Source organism: Artemia franciscana, chromosome 15, assembly GCF_032884065.1.
Source record: "Artemia franciscana chromosome 15, ASM3288406v1, whole genome shotgun sequence".
NCBI lineage: Eukaryota > Metazoa > Arthropoda > Branchiopoda > Anostraca > Artemiidae > Artemia > Artemia franciscana.
This window is the reverse complement of record NC_088877.1, coordinates 13,350,879-13,369,282: the sequence shown is the minus strand read 5'-3', so window position 1 is coordinate 13,369,282 and position 18,404 is coordinate 13,350,879. Positions and strand designations below refer to the sequence as shown.

The 18,404-nt window shown below is 36.2% G+C and overlaps 2 protein-coding genes across 6 annotated transcripts in view; both read left to right on the top strand.

Moving 5' to 3' along the window:
• The window catches only part of LOC136036076 (uncharacterized), a 53,388-nt gene extending 39,699 nt beyond the window's left edge, over nt 1-13,689 (top strand). Inside the window, exons 5-6 of one of the 3 annotated variants that reach the window (XM_065718044.1) lie at nt 2,707-2,774; nt 13,210-13,689. In XM_065718044.1, coding sequence (XP_065574116.1) covers nt 2,707-2,754 — 48 coding nt within the window. In that variant the 3' untranslated portion in view covers nt 2,755-2,774; nt 13,210-13,689. Of the gene's footprint in view, nt 1-949; nt 1,400-2,706; nt 2,775-13,209 lie in introns of those variants that run through there. The other 2 variants (XM_065718046.1, XM_065718045.1) reach the window with 2 other exon arrangements.
• The window catches only part of LOC136036075 (high mobility group protein DSP1-like), a 161,909-nt gene that overhangs the window by 123,512 nt on the left and 19,993 nt on the right, over nt 1-18,404 (top strand). The window lies entirely within an intron of this gene.

Below are 18,404 nucleotides of genomic sequence, written 5' to 3'. Positions count from 1 at the left end.
ATTTCTGGGACAGCACTGCAACGCAACTGTGACCATGACTGGGGTCTCATTCGGAACCGGTTTTAGACTGATTGGAAACCAGTAACATCTGGATTGCCTCGTGGGTTGGGCCTCACTTCCTCAAGGCCATGGTCACACAACAGTTGCATCCGCAATCAGTTAGTAATTCTAGTCTCAAAACAGTTGCCCCGAGGCCGCTGGGCCTTAGTCGCTCCTGAGCCGTTCTTGATAGTGCAAATGCGTCTTTCTTACGACCTTGTTACACGTAGTACACCTTCCTGACTCATACAGTTCACCACCCTTCTCACCATCCCCGAAGACCTCACTAAATTTGATTTCAAAGGATTTCAATAAAAGGGGTACCAGAATTAATAATAAGTAAAATACGCTTAGCTACATATGTATATATATATATATATATATATATATATATATATATATATATATATATATATATATATATATATATATATATATTGTATAATATATTAGTTCTTCATCACTTTTTCGATGGTTTTATCTCCGTGGGGCTCTTAGAAAATGTAAATTTTTTAAATCACACCTTATCTACCCATGAAAGTTTTTGCCCAGAAAATTTCTTTTCCGCCAAAAACTAATCCATACTACCCCTGCCCCTCCTTAGGTAGTGCTCATTTTCACATTTAGTATTTATCTTGTATTGACTAACTCAGTTTTAAGGAACACATTTGTATCTGTGCTTTTCCTATGTCACAAAATGTTCGAGGAAAGTCTAAAAGGATTTGTTAATAGCAAGCATAATTACATGTGAAGAAAAAAGGTCTTGACCAGACATCACAACCATCTTGAGGTTTTCGCTCTTGTAATGTATTTAGCCAGTCTTCAAAATTTATCTTTTTATAAATTTTTTAGTTCGGAAAAACATACTGTCTATTGTCTGCAAATGATTGACCTTTCTTTTCTTTTCTAGATAATGAAGTAGCTGGGCAGTAAATTTCGGAACGTAAATTTCTGTATAAGCCTGTTCTCTGTTGCATTCGTCTTTTTGTGTATAGACGCTTATTTTTACATAAAAAGACAGTGCAGCAGAACTGGTTTCTTATAATTTTAAAGTTTAAATAAAAAAAACCAGGGTTCTAAACCTCAAGTTAAATATAATCTCAGTAAAATTCGCGTATATTTTTTTTTTTTGCTCCCCTTTTTATATTTTACTAAAAAAAATAGAACCCTCAAAAAAATTTTAATCAATTTTGCTTCAATTTTTTGCTCATCCTTCACCTAACGAATTTACTGCTCATTGAAGCTGTGCAATTATGTGGCCTCTGCTCCTGACAAAGAACCTCTTCCTGACAACATACAACAACATTTTTTATTTTATATTTTAATATAAATTTAATCAATAAAATATTGTTTCTTTATATTCTTGCAAACTGCTTGTTGTTCTGAGAGATAGTTCATAGGGACGGAGTACAAGATAGAGAAAATTAAAATAAATACATAACTATGTTTATCAAAACAATTTATGAAGAGCACTTACTATACACGAACAACTATTGTATACTTTCAACTTTAAGCATCCCCTTTTAAGAAGGGGGATGCCATGAAGGAAAAGTGATATTGTGGTTATGTTTCAAAAACAGTTTCGACAGACCTATTTTGGGCCCACCATTTTATATTTGCGGATTAATGCTAAACTTAAAAAATGTAGCTAGGACTTTTTTGTATATAGAGTGAACCTGATAAAAGTAGGAAAGGGGATCTTGCTTGTCCAAAAACCCCAATGCCAAGGTTTACTGTATCTATACGCTTACTAATGGCGAAGTAAAAATAATCATAAAATGACTAAAATGATTCATTCTTTCGAATATATTGACCATCGGGTAAAGAATAATTTCAATTGAAAATATATTGCGTATTCATTGAAGAGGCAATGCTACTAGTTGTTTTGGGGAGTTAAATGAGGTTTTTTTTTTTTTTTTTTTTTTTTTTTTTTTTTTTTTTTTTTTTTTTTTTTTTTTTTTACTGAACTAAGTATTTACAGTATACATTACAATATAATACTCTTCTGATCTTGTCAAGTGCCTGACAAAAGGCTCTTCAGAAGGGCAGTCCAGTAGACGTGAACCAAATATACCCTCGTTCAAAACTTGATTCAATCCAAATTTCAATTTTCAACCCATCTACTAACAGTGGTCCCCCAATTACCTAAAAAAAATTCACATAATACCAATCTATTAGCTATATACAAGTTCATAATTTTTCCTTTTTCGATTTCAAACACCATAATTAGTTAAGGCCTTTTCATTGTAGTTGCCCTGAAAAATTAAAAAAGTACACCAGCTTTGCCTGAAAAACTTTATTGAAGACACAGCTGAATGTGAAAATTGCCTTTGCTTTTGAAATTTATTCTGCTTTTCAACTGGCTGCAAACTACCACGTTTTCTTATATTTTCTCATGCTGTCGATAAGCGAGTTTCTTAAATTGAAATTGCTGGAACTCAAATAAGGAGAAATAATATGTAAAAATATCGTACAGATATGTAAGTTTCTGAACCGTCTCTATTTGACAATACGGGAGAATAAGGACACGGAAAAAAAACGAAGCTATCCACAGCAAAAAAGAAAATAATAATTTTGCAAAAAAAAATCTTGTTTGAGCCATGATTTCAATGAGGTTTTTCAGGAAAAGACTTCGCGCTTCTGATTTTTATTTATTTTTTTTCTTAGCAACTAAGCGGATTTGAAAATTGTTTCCACTCAACCAATTTTGCCTAAGAAAGCTATAATAAATAAAGGTCAGTACTTGGAATTCTATTTTTTTGTTGTTGTCCTGTTGCCTTGCATTGTCTTGCTTTGCCTGCTTGGTCTCCGAACTTATTTAAGAAAACGCTCTAGTATGTTACTTTAAAAATCTAACCCAAAATACTACTCGAACCTTATTAGAAACTATATAGGATTAATCAAAATATAGCTCATGCTTTGTATACAAAATATTTTGTTGCCAAACTCCAATTCAGCTCAGGTTCGTTTTGATAGAAATTGGCATTAGGGCATTGTCAATAGTCCTTATCGAATTTACTTGTTATGGCACTTGGTATTAACCAAATGACATATAGCAATCGCCAATTCTGTCGGTCTGTCTGTCTGTCGGTCCCGGTTTTGCTACTTTAGGCACTTTCAGGTAAGCTAGGACGATGAAATTTGGCAAGCGTATCAGGGACCGGACCAGATTAAAATAGAAATAGTCGTTTTCCCGATTTGACCATCTGGGGGGGAGTGGGGGCCGGTTAATTCGCAAAAAAATAGAAAAAATGAATTATTTTGAACTTATGAGTGGGTGATTGGATCTTAATTAAATTTTATGTTTGGAATGATATTGTGTCTCAGAGCTTTTATTTTAAATCCTGACCGGATCTGATGACATTGGGGGGAGTTGGAGGGGGGAAACCTTAAGTCCCGGTTTTGCTACTTTAGGCACTTACAGGTAAGCTAGGACGATGAAATTTTGCCAGCGTATCAGGGACCGGACCAGATTAAATTAGAAATAGTCGTTTTCCCGATTTGACCATCTGGGGGGGAGTGGGGGGCCGGTTAATTCTGAAAAATAGAAAAAAATGAAGTATTTTTAACTTATGAGCGGGTGATTGGATCTTAATGAAATTTGATGTTTGGAATGATATTGTGTTTCAAAGCTCTTGTTTTAAATCCCGACCGGATCAGATGACATTGGGGGGATTTGGAGGGGGGAAACCTAAAACTTGGAAAACACTTAGAGTGGAGGGATCGGGATGAAACATGGTGGGAAAAATAAACACAAGTCTTAGATAGATGATTGACATAAACGGAACGGATCCGCTCTCTTTGGGGTTGTTGGGGGGGGGCGTATTTCTGAAAAATTAAAAAAATGAGGTATTGTTAACTTACGAACGGGTGATCGGATCTCAATGAAATTTGATATTTAGAAGGATATCGTGGCTCAGAGCTCTTATTTTAAACGCAACCGGATCTGGTGACATTGGGGGGCTAGGACGATGAAATTTGGCCAGCGTATCAGGGACCGGACCAGATTAAATTAGAAATAGTTGTTTTCCCGATTTGACCATCTGGGGGGTAGTTGGGGGGGGGGGGGTTATTTCTGAAAAATTAGAAAAAAATGAAGTATTTTTAACTTATGAACAGGTGATCGGATCTTAATGAAATTTGATATTCAGAAGGATATCGTGTCTTAGAGCTCTTATTTTAAATCCCGACCAGATCTGGTGACGGGGGCGGGGAGTTGGGAGAGGGAAACCTAAAACTTGGAAAACACTTAGAGCGGAGGGATCGGGATGAAACATGGTGGGAAAAATAAACACAAGTCCTAGATAGATGATTGACATAAACGGAACGGATCCGCTCTCTTTTGGGTAGTTGGCGGGGGGGGCGAATTTCTGAAAAATAAGAAAAAATGGAGTATTTTTAACTTACGAACGGGTGATCGGATCTTCATTAAACTTCATATTTAGGAGAACTCAGATCTCATATTTTAAATCTCAACCGGATCCAGCGTCATTGGGGGAGGGAACAGTTGGGGGGCGACCGGAAATCTTAGAAAATACTTAAAGCGGAGAGATCAGGATGAAACTGGATGGGAAGAATAAAAACCTGTCTAAGATACGTGACTGACATAACTGGACCGGACCTGCTCTTTTTGGTGGAGTTGGGGGGGGGGGGTAATTTGGGAAAATGAGGTATTTGTAACTTAAGAAAGGGTGACCAGATCTTAATGAAATTTGATATTTAGAAGGATTTTTTGCTAAAAAGCTCTAATTGTAAATTCCGCAATTTTATATTATATTATATTGCGCAATTTTGACATAATACTTTTTTTTTACTTTTTTCTTTCCTTTTTCCATGACTCATCTATCACACAATGGGGAAATATAAAATGCTTTTATCTATGTTCTAAAAGTAAAAATATAAACAAATAGCTTGCATATAAATGGACGATAAATAGACATAATTTCTCCTAGCCTCTTCTTTATTCGGTTTTGTTGGTTCATATTCTTTCTTGTTCGGTTTTTATACCTCTTTGACTACTGGGTATATAGCCGTATAAGATCGATGTTAGTAATGTTTTCTTTTAAAATGTTTTTAACAAACACTTTAACAATAAATTTACTGTTGATTAATAAATATAACTGTGCTGAAAGTTGCTTCTTTTGTCTGCAATTTTCAAAGGCCCGATTGTGAACTTACTTTACTGTGGTTTTTAATTTAGGGAAAAAAGAAGAAAATGGTTGATTCTGATGATGACTTGAGTATTCTTGATGATTCATTTCAGCCCCCTCCGAGAGCGACAACGGATCTTGGCATGTTACAAATCAGCTATAAGTTTGATGACTCGGATTCTCATTAATTTTGTCCCTTTTTTATACTTTACTCATTTTTAGGTATCTTAGTGGTCCACTTATAGTCCTTAGACCCTTTGGGTGCTGATGACCAATGTAACTCCGAGACTGGATGCATATCTCTGATTGCCTTTAGTCCCAGCTATTCTCTGGGAGAAAGGGGTCGAATTCTCGACCGTAAATCCTTTAATTAACAGCAAAGACTTTTTTAAAGTTCGGTAGATTTTTACCGTTCTCTATTGATCAATTCAATTTCATCAAATCAATTGATGAAAATCTATTTTATTAATTTCATTTATTTTCTGAGTGAAAGGAACTCAAGCTCTTGCTACTCCTTTTGCTTGAGAAGTATTCTTCTGCTTTTTCCTAAAGTTTATTTCGTGGTTAGAGTTTCTGGAATTTCCCTCTCCTGAACTCAATGTTTCCTAGTTCTTCTAGCCCCCTCTGGGAAGGGGGCCAATCATCTAATTGGTTATCAGAAGCGGATATTCCTGTTGTTGTATTTCCAATATCCAATGATAATAGCCTGAATGAAACCATGATTACTGTCTCTGAGTCCTCAATCCCCAAAACTGATAACCTGCCAAATGATGGTTTTCAGAGAGTGGGCAGAAAACAGAAACAAAAAAGCCTTCTATGAGTCCTCCTGAAATGATTGGACTCTCAAACTCAGTCCCAGCTATCGAGATACAGGACAAACCCATTATTCTTTTTACTCCAATAGCAAAAGATCAATCTTTCTCTATCAAAAATATTGCTAATATTAGAATGAATCTTTTCATATATTTTAGATGCAGTTTCACGGTGAATGTGAACAGAGATGGTTCACTAACGGTTATGTTTCTAGACAGAAATGAAGCCTGCAAAGCACTTAGCCTACAAAAAATTGGCAATATCCCTGTTAGACCTGAATGGTGGAAACCAACCCCAAAAATTCTCAGAAAATAGTGCTGTACAACATACCATTGGAACTATGAACTGGTGACTTGAAAGATGGTCTTATGAACAACAAGGGGGAAATGCTGGAGATTCTGGAATTTAATCGTATGGGCAAGCTGGATTCTAAGGGAACCAGAAGTAGTAAGAGTGTCCTCTTTATCTTACCTGCTAGTTCGCAATTTGACTCGGTTTTCCTTTTTGGTCAGCAAAAAGCTCATAAAATATACCAAAAAAAAGCTCTCCAATGCTCAAAATGCTTTAAGCTTGGTCACTCATCTAAGTATTGTTCTTCTTCTGAACCAGGGTGCCCAAATTGCTTTATCAATCACTCCTTGTCTACAGAAAGTAGATGTACTGAAGTTCCTAAATGTACAAATTGTGATGGTAGACATCAATCAACAGATAACAATTCATGTTCTAAATATGTTCAACGAGCTAAAGTCTTTAGGATTGCTCTTCAAGAGAATGTCCCTTTCCCTATAGCTGCAATGAAGACTGCCATCTTGGACCATGAGGTCCAAGAGCTAATAAGGCTAAGGAAATGAATTTAGCCCTTTCTCAAAAACCCTGGCTACAGGTCCACAATAACAACCAAAATCAGGCACTCGTACCTCCTACTGAGACTTCTTACCCTCTGTTGGCTAAGGAGCATCCCAAGGTGGTTGAAGCTAGTCCATCCCTCAATAATCCTAAATCTTGATCTGAAAGAGTGCCAGCTTTTCCTAATATGTCTACTCAAGCCAACACTATGCAAGATAGAGTTGGACCTCATATTACTAATTTAATTGAATATGTTGCATCAGTGGACCTAATCTTACAATCAAATATGGCTAAAGATAAAAAAGCCAGTATAACAAAAGAAATTGCAGATCTCTACTTTTCCAATTCTATTTTCCATGAAATAGGAACAGAATTATCATCCATTCTCTCAAAGTATCATGCATGCCACCTATTCAACTCTTCCTATGTTAGCTAAGCTGCAGATCCTACAATGGAATTGCGTCTCTTTAAATTCAAATCAACTTACTGCTCTTATCCAATGTGCAAATGATAATAGAATTGGGATTATTTGTTTTCAAGAGACTAATCTTCATCAGTTCAAGAAAATCAAAGTGCCTGGGTACAAGTGCTGCAGAAAAGGTAGATCAACTAACAGAAAGGGAGAGGGTGTTGCGATCTTTGTTCATGTTTCAATCCAACATTCTCCTCAACCCTTAACCATCTACTGGGATGAAATAGATGTTGTAGGTATAATAATTACCTTAGCCAATGTAACCATCTTGCCATAAAATCTTTTTATAATCCATGTGGGCGTAAGGACATCCAATGTATCTTGGAAGCAGGAATATCAGGTAATAACACCTTAATTTTTGGTGATTTTAATCCCCATAGTCCTCTTTGGGAACAATCAGCTGGTAGCAACAAAGCAGGAAGAGAAATAGAGTACGTTTTGTCCAATTTTCCAGACACCTTGATTTTCACTCCATTTGACTTTCAGATCAGGTATAATATTTCTTCTAACTCTTTCTCAACTATAGATTTGCTTCTAGGTCCTTCTTTGTATTATGATCTAGTCCAGATGGTAAAGGTGTCGTCTTTTCAATCTGATCATTCTGCAATTCTTACATCATTTCAAGATTTATGCTACACTCCCAAACCCTACGTCCCTACATTTATTAACTCCAAAGGTAACTGGTCCCTTTTTCGTGAGATATTAAATGAAGTAGATTTTTCTTTTGTTTCTTCTAACTCTGATATTAGTGCCATTGGGTCTAATTTGAAATCAAGCCTGCTGGAGTCAGCTAAATTGGCAATTCCAATGACTAGGCTGCATTTTTACAATAGATCCAATAGACCCAAGAATTAGTGGAATGATGAGTGTAGGGTTGCAGTTCTGGCAAAAAGAAAGGCTAGTAAAATGTTTCAAAAGCACCCATCTCAGTCAACAGCAATCTTTTATAAGCAATCATGTTCTAAGGTGAAACTACTTTGTAGGAGAGCTAAACTGAGTACATGGCTGAATTTCAGCTCAAGTATCAGTTTTAGAACCCCAATTTCAAAGGTCCACAATTTCATTAGCCAACTAGATAGTGGAAAGCAGCCTAATGATGACCGTAGATATGATATCATTCAGGATGGTTATCCAATTGTCTCAGATAAAAAGAAGGCAGATCTGTTTACTAATATTTTTAAAAATGATTGCTCGGATTTTCATCCCATCCGACTTCCTTTTTGTAATCTCCCTCTCACCTATTCTTATAAGGGCACTCTGATGAAACCTTTTTCCCAAGATGAATTATGTGTAGCACTCAATTCTCTTAACATTAAGTCTTACCCAGGTCATAATGGTATTTATATGAAGTGGAATCTTGAGTCCCCAAAGGTGGTTCATACAGCCCTCTTAAGTCTTTATAATCTTATTTGGTCCAGTCAAAAGTTCCCAGATGCTTGGAAGATTGCTCAGGTATTTCCAGCTTTAAAACCTTCTTACTCATCTAGTGAAATAAGTCTTACCGTCCTATATCGGTATTACCTTCCTTTAGTAAAGTTCTGGAAAGGCTTGTCTTATCAAGAATTGAGTGGTTTGCTGAAGTCAACAATCTCTTTCCTAGTGAACAAATGGGTTTCAGAAAAGGACATAGCTCTTTAGACAACATTACCCGGTTAGAAATTGATGTTTGTAACTCTCTTAAAATAAGACATGTCACAATGGCTGTCCTGTTTGATTGGACGGATGCCTATGGAAACGTAGTTCACAATAAATTATTGGAAATCTTAATAAATCCTGACTTCCCTTATTCTTTTATAAGTCTTTATGCAGATAATTTGATTATTTGGAAGTCGGGAAGGGATATTGGCCTTCTTCAAAATCTTATTCAAAAGGATATAAGTTTAGTCCAGAGATTCTCTTTATCATTTGGCTTCCCAATCTCAATAAGTAATACTAAAGCCATTATATTTACTAATGGTAGTACAGATCCTCTTAATCCACTAACAATTTTCTCAAGAGAGATCCCATATTGCAATTCAGTGAAGTTACTTGGTTTATTAATGGATTCTAAAATGCAGTGGCATGAACATATTAATTCTTTGAAGTCTCTGATTATGCAGAGACTTTGTATTCTAAAGAGACTTGCTTGAAGTAAGTGGGGGTGTCACCCAAAAATTATTTTGGATTTTTACAAATTATAATATGAAAAAAACTTCGTTTTCTTAAAGATTTAAAGAGGCTCTGTCCCAAAGTCGAGCCTTAAAACGTACAGGAATTGGGAGAGGCAGTTGCCTCTCCTAAACCCCCGCTTTTAAAGACTCTTTTGTACAGGTTTTTTGTTAGGAATTAGGAGAGGCAGTTGGGGGGCTGCCGCCCCCCTAGCCCCCCGCTCTTGGCTTCGGAAAGGCCCTCTTTTAATTAACAAAAAATTGAAATGAATGAATAATGGAAGAACTTCGAAAAATGTTAAACACAAGAGGACAGGAGAACCATTGCGCCGAAACTAGTAATTAGTAACAATGAAGTCCCCCCACAACAAAAAACCTGTAAAAAAGAGTCTTTAAAAGTGGGGGGTTTGGGGGGCGGCAGCCCCCCAACTGCCTCCCCTAATTCCTGTACGTTTCGACTTTGGGACGTTAGGTTCGACTTTGGGACGCAGCCTCTTTAACTCTTTAAGAAAACGAAGTTTTTTTCATATTATTTCTGTACGTTTTTCTTTTGTGAAAAAAAAACCGCCCGATAAGGGACTTGAACCCTTGACTCGAAGATTATAAGTCCCACGCTCTACCGACTGAGCTAACCACCTTCATGTGTGTATATATAACTTTTAGATAACTTTTAAAAATTTCAAATTAACATGGGCTCTTATGGAGAAATGGGTTAATTGAGTGGCTAATGCGTGGTTTCTGGAAAACAGGGAAAGAGTTATCGGATCAAGCTGAAATTTCGCGGATAAGCTCCTGGGCCGTAGGGGACCTTAACTTGTGAATTTCAGCCCGATCGGACAACGTTAAAGGGGGGTGGGGGTGGGATTGGGGGGTCGAAACTTTCGGGGGGTTAAGATTTTCCTACGACACTTTCAAGGGCACTTACTCGGAGAATTGTGCATCGAAAGAGTCTTCGTACACCCAGATCCGATGTCGGCTGTGACCTGTAGGCGTGGCAGATAAAAAAGAATATGAAAATTAAGTGGCTATGCGTGGTTTCTGGAAAACAGGGAAGGAGTTATCGGTTCGAGCTGAAATTTCGCGGATAAGCTCCTGGGCCCTAGGAAACCTTAACTTGTGAATTTCAGCCCGATCGGACAACGTTAAAGGGGGGCTAGGGTTGGTGGGTCGAAACTTTCGGCCAGATTTTCCCCATGAAAGAAAAGTCGGAGGGAGATGAAATTTGGCAGGTTTCTTAGTTGGAGCACGGGCTAAGAAATGCATCCCTCCCCTTCCCTCTGCGACCACTGGAACCGAAGATCGCTTAACATTGTCGTGGTTCGCCTCTTTATAGAAGCACGAGTGTGCCTCCTTGATGTATTCGTTCAAATATAGAATATGGGATCCAAATTTTTTTTCATCCTCATTCTCCATCCTCATTCAAAAGTCTTGAATCTTTACATAATTCTGTTATTCGAATAGCTCTAGGTGTACATAAACATACTCCTCTGTCAAAGTTAAAAATACTGTCGGGATTGGTATCCGTAAGTAAAAGAGCATCCGGTATAAGGATTAAATATATCTCGCAAATCCATGCTTATGGAGCCAAGCATGTTGTATATGTTCATACCTTTGCTGGGAAGTCAGTCTGTCCCAATGCCCATCCATCATGGAATCAGTTTCAACCTAGGTCCCAAACGGGAATCAACATTCGCTTTATGCATACCCCTTTACTGAGTCCCCTCCATGGGAAATGAGTCCTCCAAGCTGTCAAGTAGAATTTATCTCTATTAGTAAAGACTTGATTCCTAATTACGAGATCCAGACTATTTTGGCTGAACAGATCTCAAAGGCGTACCCCAACTATAGAAAAACATACAGATGGATCTGTCCAGAAGGAAAGAGCTGGAGCAGGAACATGTATCCCATCCCTGAATTTGAACATCTATTCGCCTCTCCCATTGGGATCTTCTATCTTGTCTGCTAAATTATGTGCCATCCGCCTGGCCTTGGATGCACTTAATAAATTATAACATGGAATCTGAAAATATACTCTCTCTCTGACTCTAAATCAGCATTACTATTTATCCAAAATATTAATAGAATTGCTAATGACAAGGATTTATATAATATTAGAAGACATCTTCTCAATCTTAAGATTAAAGGAAATGAGGTTTATTTTCAACATTTTTCAAGTCATAAAGGCATCAAATATAATGATATGGCTGACTCTCTAGCAGCAAAGGATTCCATGTTAATTCCTAGTCCTTCCTCTGACCTCAGTCACGAGATATTACCAGGCAAAGATCCAAAATTAATCAAAGTAAATTAATTTTATCCCCATTTCATACAAGATTAAATACAATGCTATATTACCGGCTGAAATCAGGAGCCCTACTTCTAAATAGATTGTTAATTAATTGGAAGCTATATCATTCCCCTTTATGCCGAGTCTGCTTTTCAGCAGACGAAAAAGTCCAGCATATATTATTTGATTGCTAGGCTCAGACTGAGGAGACTATTGCTCTTAAGCGTTTCTGCTCCTTGGTAAGATACCAAATACTTATACAGCTATCCTGGATTCTAACCTGCCATGGGAATTTGATCGTAAGATATATAAGGCAGCAATTGATATCTAAAAGAAGAGAAATATTGTTTAATAATGACTAAAGCTTGAAGAAGTCAATTTTGAAAAGGGCATGATTTATCTATAGTTTTTGATTGTGCAGAAGAGAGCGGGAATGAGTAGGAAGAGCCGTATTGGTACTGGTCGGCCTAGTGGCTCTAAGCTGCTGGAAACAGGTATCTCAGGTACTTGCACTTCCCACAATCAATAACAGTGTATTATTGTTCATAATTGCATATTTTCATTGTTTGCAGACTGGGGAGAATAGCGTTTTCAGTGGCTGGTTTTTCTGGAGAAGAAGTCAAAGAAGTGAAAGGACTCGTTGTTAGTCCATATACCTTCCTACAATTTTTGGAACTGGAACTACCTTTTCTGTGACTAAAGCTAGCTAAATGTTTGCACGTGTGCGCTTTTAAATCACTGAAATAAAATGCAACGTTTCCCAAGAACTTAAGACGGAACAAAATAATGTTATGCTCATGCTCAAAATTTAAGAGCAACCTCTTGTGGGTTATTATGTACTGGGTGTATATGAAGATGCGTATCTACGTTATATGTGGTTAAAGGGATCAGCCTTGATTCAAACATCAGTTTTCTTGGTGTTAAAAGAATTTACTCAAATAGACAAAAGAAGAGACTACATTTTTTTGGGGGGGGGGGGGGGCTATATCATCTAATGTAGCGAAGGAATTAAAAATAATTTCAAACTTCAAGAAAAGAAGTAAAAATATGATGAAAAAATGAACATCAAAAAATGAATCTTTAGAAATATTAAAGTTCTTCAGAATTAAAAAAAGAGAAAAAACACAAGAAAAAATAGAGCAAGCCTGTCTCTTTGTGTCTTTGTTATTTTATATTTTATTTGTTTATTTTATTGGTGTGATTGGTATTGGACTTGAAGTCCAATACCCAATACCGAGAATTAAAATACGGATTATCGATTACTGACTCATCGGTAGTAATTCTACTGATAACGATCGCTGTATATGTGATAGAAATATCTGGACTTTTGTACATATCGCAAAAATTTACTATCGCAATTACATGCGTGTTCCAAATACATAGATTCAAAAAGCTGATTTTATCTCCATCTCTATCTTTTATTTCCAATCGATTTACGTCCTTTTTCTTTTCTAGGTTGAAAACTAGAGAGCTGAGCAGTAAATTTCGAACTAAATCCTGTGCGGTCTGTATACTGTTGCCGTCTTTTTGTCTGATGGCGTTTATTTTCACAGTAAAACGCGTTGCAACAGACGTGGCTCCTTATAATTGCAAAGTTGAAATAAAAATCAAGGGTTCTCAACCTTAAGTAAAGTTAATTTTCAGTAGAACTTTTTTTCTTTTTTTTTTTTTTAATCTTCCTTTTTCATATTTAAAAGAAATGGAACCCTTAACATTTTTAAATCTATTATATTTTTTGCTCGTCCCTTGTTAAACGGATTTACTGCTCATCTAAGCTCATTTACTCCTTGTGTGGCCTCTCCTCCTCAGCCAAGGAGCCGCTTCCTGAGTCAAGAAACAAAGAAACACAGACACTTAATTAAAAATTGCTCAGTTTGTTTAAGTGAAACTTTCTTATTTTGTGGACCCTGATAAAATGATTGTGTCAATTGGAAAGGTTGTCTTTCTCAAAGTCATAGTCCTGGAATGTTTTTTTTTCATATCACAAAAAGAAGAAAAAGAAGTTCCGCATCCTTGCGCTATATTAATAGAATGGTAATTACAAAATGATAAAATAGACCAATACTTCAAATATAATTATTGAAGCAATCAATGGACGAAGCGATTCTTTCAGTTTTAAGTTTGATAACTTAGAGGAATAGATTTATGCTCCGGAAGTGAGCTCAAAACTGGAAAACCAGTCACTTCTAATTGGAATATTTGTGGAAATCCAAGAATATTCTAAAACATACTCTTGGATATTGGTAAAAAGATACCAAGAAAACAGGGTGTTGTTAAAAGTTTGGCATCAAAACAGTAAAACCATTTAATGACTAAAAATAGGGTCAAACAAACATGTACTATAACATTAGTTAGCTTTACCAAATAGTAACAAAGATGTGATTTATCATTTTTGGGAATATGAAGTAAATCGTTAACTTGGTTGTAAGCCATCAACCAGCAGTGACGCATGTTCAAAGTTGGCTGACGAAGCTGAAAACTTGGACTGTGAGATTGGAGGGAGGGGTGTAATTATTACAGTATTAATTTCAGTACTATCAATGACTGCAAAATTTTTCTTTGTAATTTTTACGAATTTTTTTATTAATTTCTTTAAACCTTTTTATATTAATTTTTTTTTATCAATATTTGTAAAAAATAGTTTCGGAATGGTTGATAGTAATACAGAAGAGGACCCAATGTGTATTTTATTTGTTATAGGCAACAAATAAGAATTTTTAACATCTTGGTACTTCGACATTACATGGTCCCAAAGACCCTTTTCCCCCTGCATGCTTACATACCTGATTTACAGCACATCGCCTTGAGACAATCGAATCAGGATATCAATTTCTTATCTTGAAATTACGGGTTAGGGTATTCGTTCATCAATTGATCAGTCAAGGCCAATAGTTGTGGATGGGCTGCCGGATGCTATTGGTCTATTAGAAACCATTTTAAACAATAGTAATGAAATGCTAATAAAAGATTTAAAGCCGAATTGACTCGCCAAGACAAAAAAAGAACACAAAATGAATATAAAGACGACAATCAGGTCAATGGCCAGTAAATAAAACGCAGAGAAAAATCAAACGAATATTTTGATCTTATACAACAAGGCGTCTTCAGCGTAGAAAAAAAAATTGAAACTTATACTAAAAAATATACTTAAAACTAACCTAAAATATATAATATACGATTGCTTACTCTATAAAAGTAAGTAATTGTTTATTTCGTATTTTAGGCTAGTGCATTTAAGTTTTAAATGTATATTTCAGTTTATTTTCTAGTTTAAAGTTTCTTTAAGATTTTTTGTTGTTTCTCTTCGTTTTGACCCGTTTTTCGTCTTTATATTCATAGCTTTGCTTCTCAATGAAATTCTACTGCACACACCTGAATAAAGTATAGAATGCGTGAATCATTGGCCAAAGGGAAGATGTGGCTCCGCTTTTTATGTATCTAATGGCTTTCCGTTCAGTGTTTGAAGTGATCTATCATGAAATCAGAAAGGGGTCATGGAATCCTTATTTATTGACATTAAATGTGAAGAGAAAAGCTCAATGTAGGCAATGTTTGCTAATCCTCATGTAGATCCGTTCCTTCATTTCTTCGGATGTCTTATGAGCTGATGATAATATAAACTCATCTTAAGGGAAGCTTATCCATGTGAGCTCATCTTCTACCTTAATCTTAATGATTTTGCGTTTTCAGTGACGACGGATTTTCTGTTAGCCTCGCTAACAAAAATGGAACCTTACCAACATTATGCATTCCAATACAACAATGATTACAACGTGGCAAATAAAAAAAAATTAGAAGTTCTTCGAAAATGCCTAAATAAAAAAATTAACTCTATTAATTTGGTGAAGAGTCTTGTGGTAGTGAATGATCTATCGGATCATTTTTCAGCCTTTTATGTGTTCAACTCTAAGAAAATCTTGACCAAGAAGAAACTTACTATGACCTCAGTTGTCATTAAATTTGTTTAGGAAAAGCTAACCTTCCTTAGATCTTGGCTAGTAGATGCCATGAAATATTTGTAACAAAAATAGGGATTTTTCCTCCTTTTATGAAAATGCAGAAACTTCTGTTGTCGATGAATGTATTGTATCCTCTTTTGGTTCCACATCTAAGTGATTTATCCTCCTGAATCCATGGATGACCCCCGGCCTTCTTAGAAGTTGAAGAAGGAAAAACGACCTTTGGAAGTTGTATATGTCAACACCTGGTTCATGGCCCAGTTGTTCACGGTGAAATGACAATTCGAGAACCATTTATCTCCCATTTCTTAACTCTTACGCTATATAAGTAATTGCTTCTTCCGTAAGCTTCTATCCTTTAAATTCTAGTATTAGAAGGTATCATAGTTCAAATAACTTGAAGTCAATTTCCCCGAAGCTAGTTTCAAACTGTTCGTGGTAACGAACTGTAGTAAGGAGCGGCCCGGCTCAATAGTAATCAAAACTCTAAAAAATGGAATTTTGATACCAATAGCTAAATAAAAAAGAATCACATTTTAATGCTGATTCTAAATATATAAGTTTCATCAAGTTTATTCTTACCCATCAAAAGTTACGAGCTTGAGAAAATTTGTCTTATTTTAGAAAATATTAAGAAACGCTTCCTAAAAGCTATAGAATCTTAACGAAAATCACACCATCAGATTCAGGGTATTAGAGAACCCTACTGTAGAAGTTTCAAGCTTCTATCTACAAAAATCTGGAATTTTGTATTTATTGCCAGAAGTGTGTTTATTTTATTTTTTTCAGGGGTGATCGTATCGACCAGGGGTCCTAGAATGTTGCGAGAGGGCTCATTCTAACAGAAATGAAAAGTTCTAGTACCCTTTTGAAGTGACAAAAATGGAGGGCGCCTAGGCCCCCTCCCACGCTAATTATTTTCCCAAAGTCAACGGACCAAAATTCTGAGATAGCCATTTTGTTCAGCGTTGTCGAAAAACCTTATAACTCTGTATTTGGGGACGACTTACTCTCCACAATCCCTGTGGGAGGGGCTACAAATTACAAACTTTGACCAGTGCTTATATTTAGTAATGGTTATTGGGAAGTGTGCAGACGTTTTCAGGGGGATTTTTTGGTTGGCGGAGGAGTTGAGAAGGGGGGATATCTTGGGGGAACTTTCCATGGAGGAATTTTTTGTGGGGAAGAAAATTTCCATGAACTAAGCTCAGGATTTTCTAGCATTATAAAAAAAAACGACCTTTGGAAGTTGTATATGTCAACACCTGGTTCATGGCCCAGTTGTTCACGGTGAAATGAAAATTCGAGAACCATTTATTATAAAAAAAAACAATGAAAAAATAGATATGAAAAAGTTTTTTCAACCGAAAGTAAGGAGCACCATTAAAATTTAAAAAGAACAGAAATTATTACGTGTACGAGGCTCTCACCTCATCCTAGTACCTCGCTCTTTACGCTAAAGTATTTTTAGTAATTTAAACACTTTATTCTACGGCTTTAGTGATTCAGGGGTCATTCAATTGGGACAAAATTTAAGAGCGAGGTACTGACGAGGGGGTGAACCCTCTCATGTATGTAATAAAAACATGAGAATACAAAAGTTCGTTACGTCAGCTAATTTATAGGTTACGTATATCTTTTACTAATAAAAACATTCGTAAAAAATTAAAGTTCTAGTTGCCTTTTTAAGTAACCAAAAAAATCAGAGGGCAACTAGGCTTCCTCCCCCGTTCATTTTTTTTCTCAAGATCATTCGATCAAAACTATGAGAAAGCCATTTAGCCAAAAAAATAAATAAATATGCAAATTTTCTTTTAATTATTCCTCTGCGATGAGCCAAAATCAAAACATGCATTGATTCAAAAAGGTTCAGAAATTAAATTAAAGAAAAACAAGTTTTTTTTAACTGAAAGTAAGGAGCGACATTAAAACTTAAAACGAACAGAAATTAGTTTGTATATGAAAGGGGCTGCTTCCTCATCAACGCCCCGCTCTGTACGCTAATGTTCGCTCTGTACGCTAAAGTTTTTACTGTTTTAAAAAGCAGAGTTGAGAGAAAGAGTCAAACTTTAGCGTAAAGATTGGGGCGTTGATGAGGAAGCAGCCCCTTTCATATACGAAGTAATTTCTTTTCGGTTTAATTTTTAATGTCGCTCCTTACTTTCAGTTAAAAAACTTGTTTTTGTTTATTTAATTTAAAGATAAGATGAGCAGACTTGTTATAAGACGAAACATGTATTTTTTGGGATGGAGGGGCAAAGATGGATCCATATCCGGAGTCATGGGACATAGGGTATATAATAATCTTTTTAAACATTAATGGGGGGGCTGCTGTCCCTCTCTCTCAATTTCCCTAGAACTAGTTTCTAAAGATAAGATGCAGACTTGTTTTTAGACTAGAAGGCAGGGATGGGTCTCTAGCATTTTTACTGGGGGGACCAGAGGGGTCCACATCCGGATAATCAAGGGGTATTGGGTATATAATCGATTTTTCTCCATACTATTGGGGACCTACTATCCCCCCTGCAATTTACTTGGAGCTAGTTTCAAAGATGGGATGAGTAGACTTATTATTGGACTAAATCCAAGGGTGAACCTTCAGGATTTCTATTGAGGGGAGGGGGCAAGAGGTGTCCGTATTCAGATAGTCATGAGGCTTGGGATATATAATAAATTTTTTCTCCACATTAT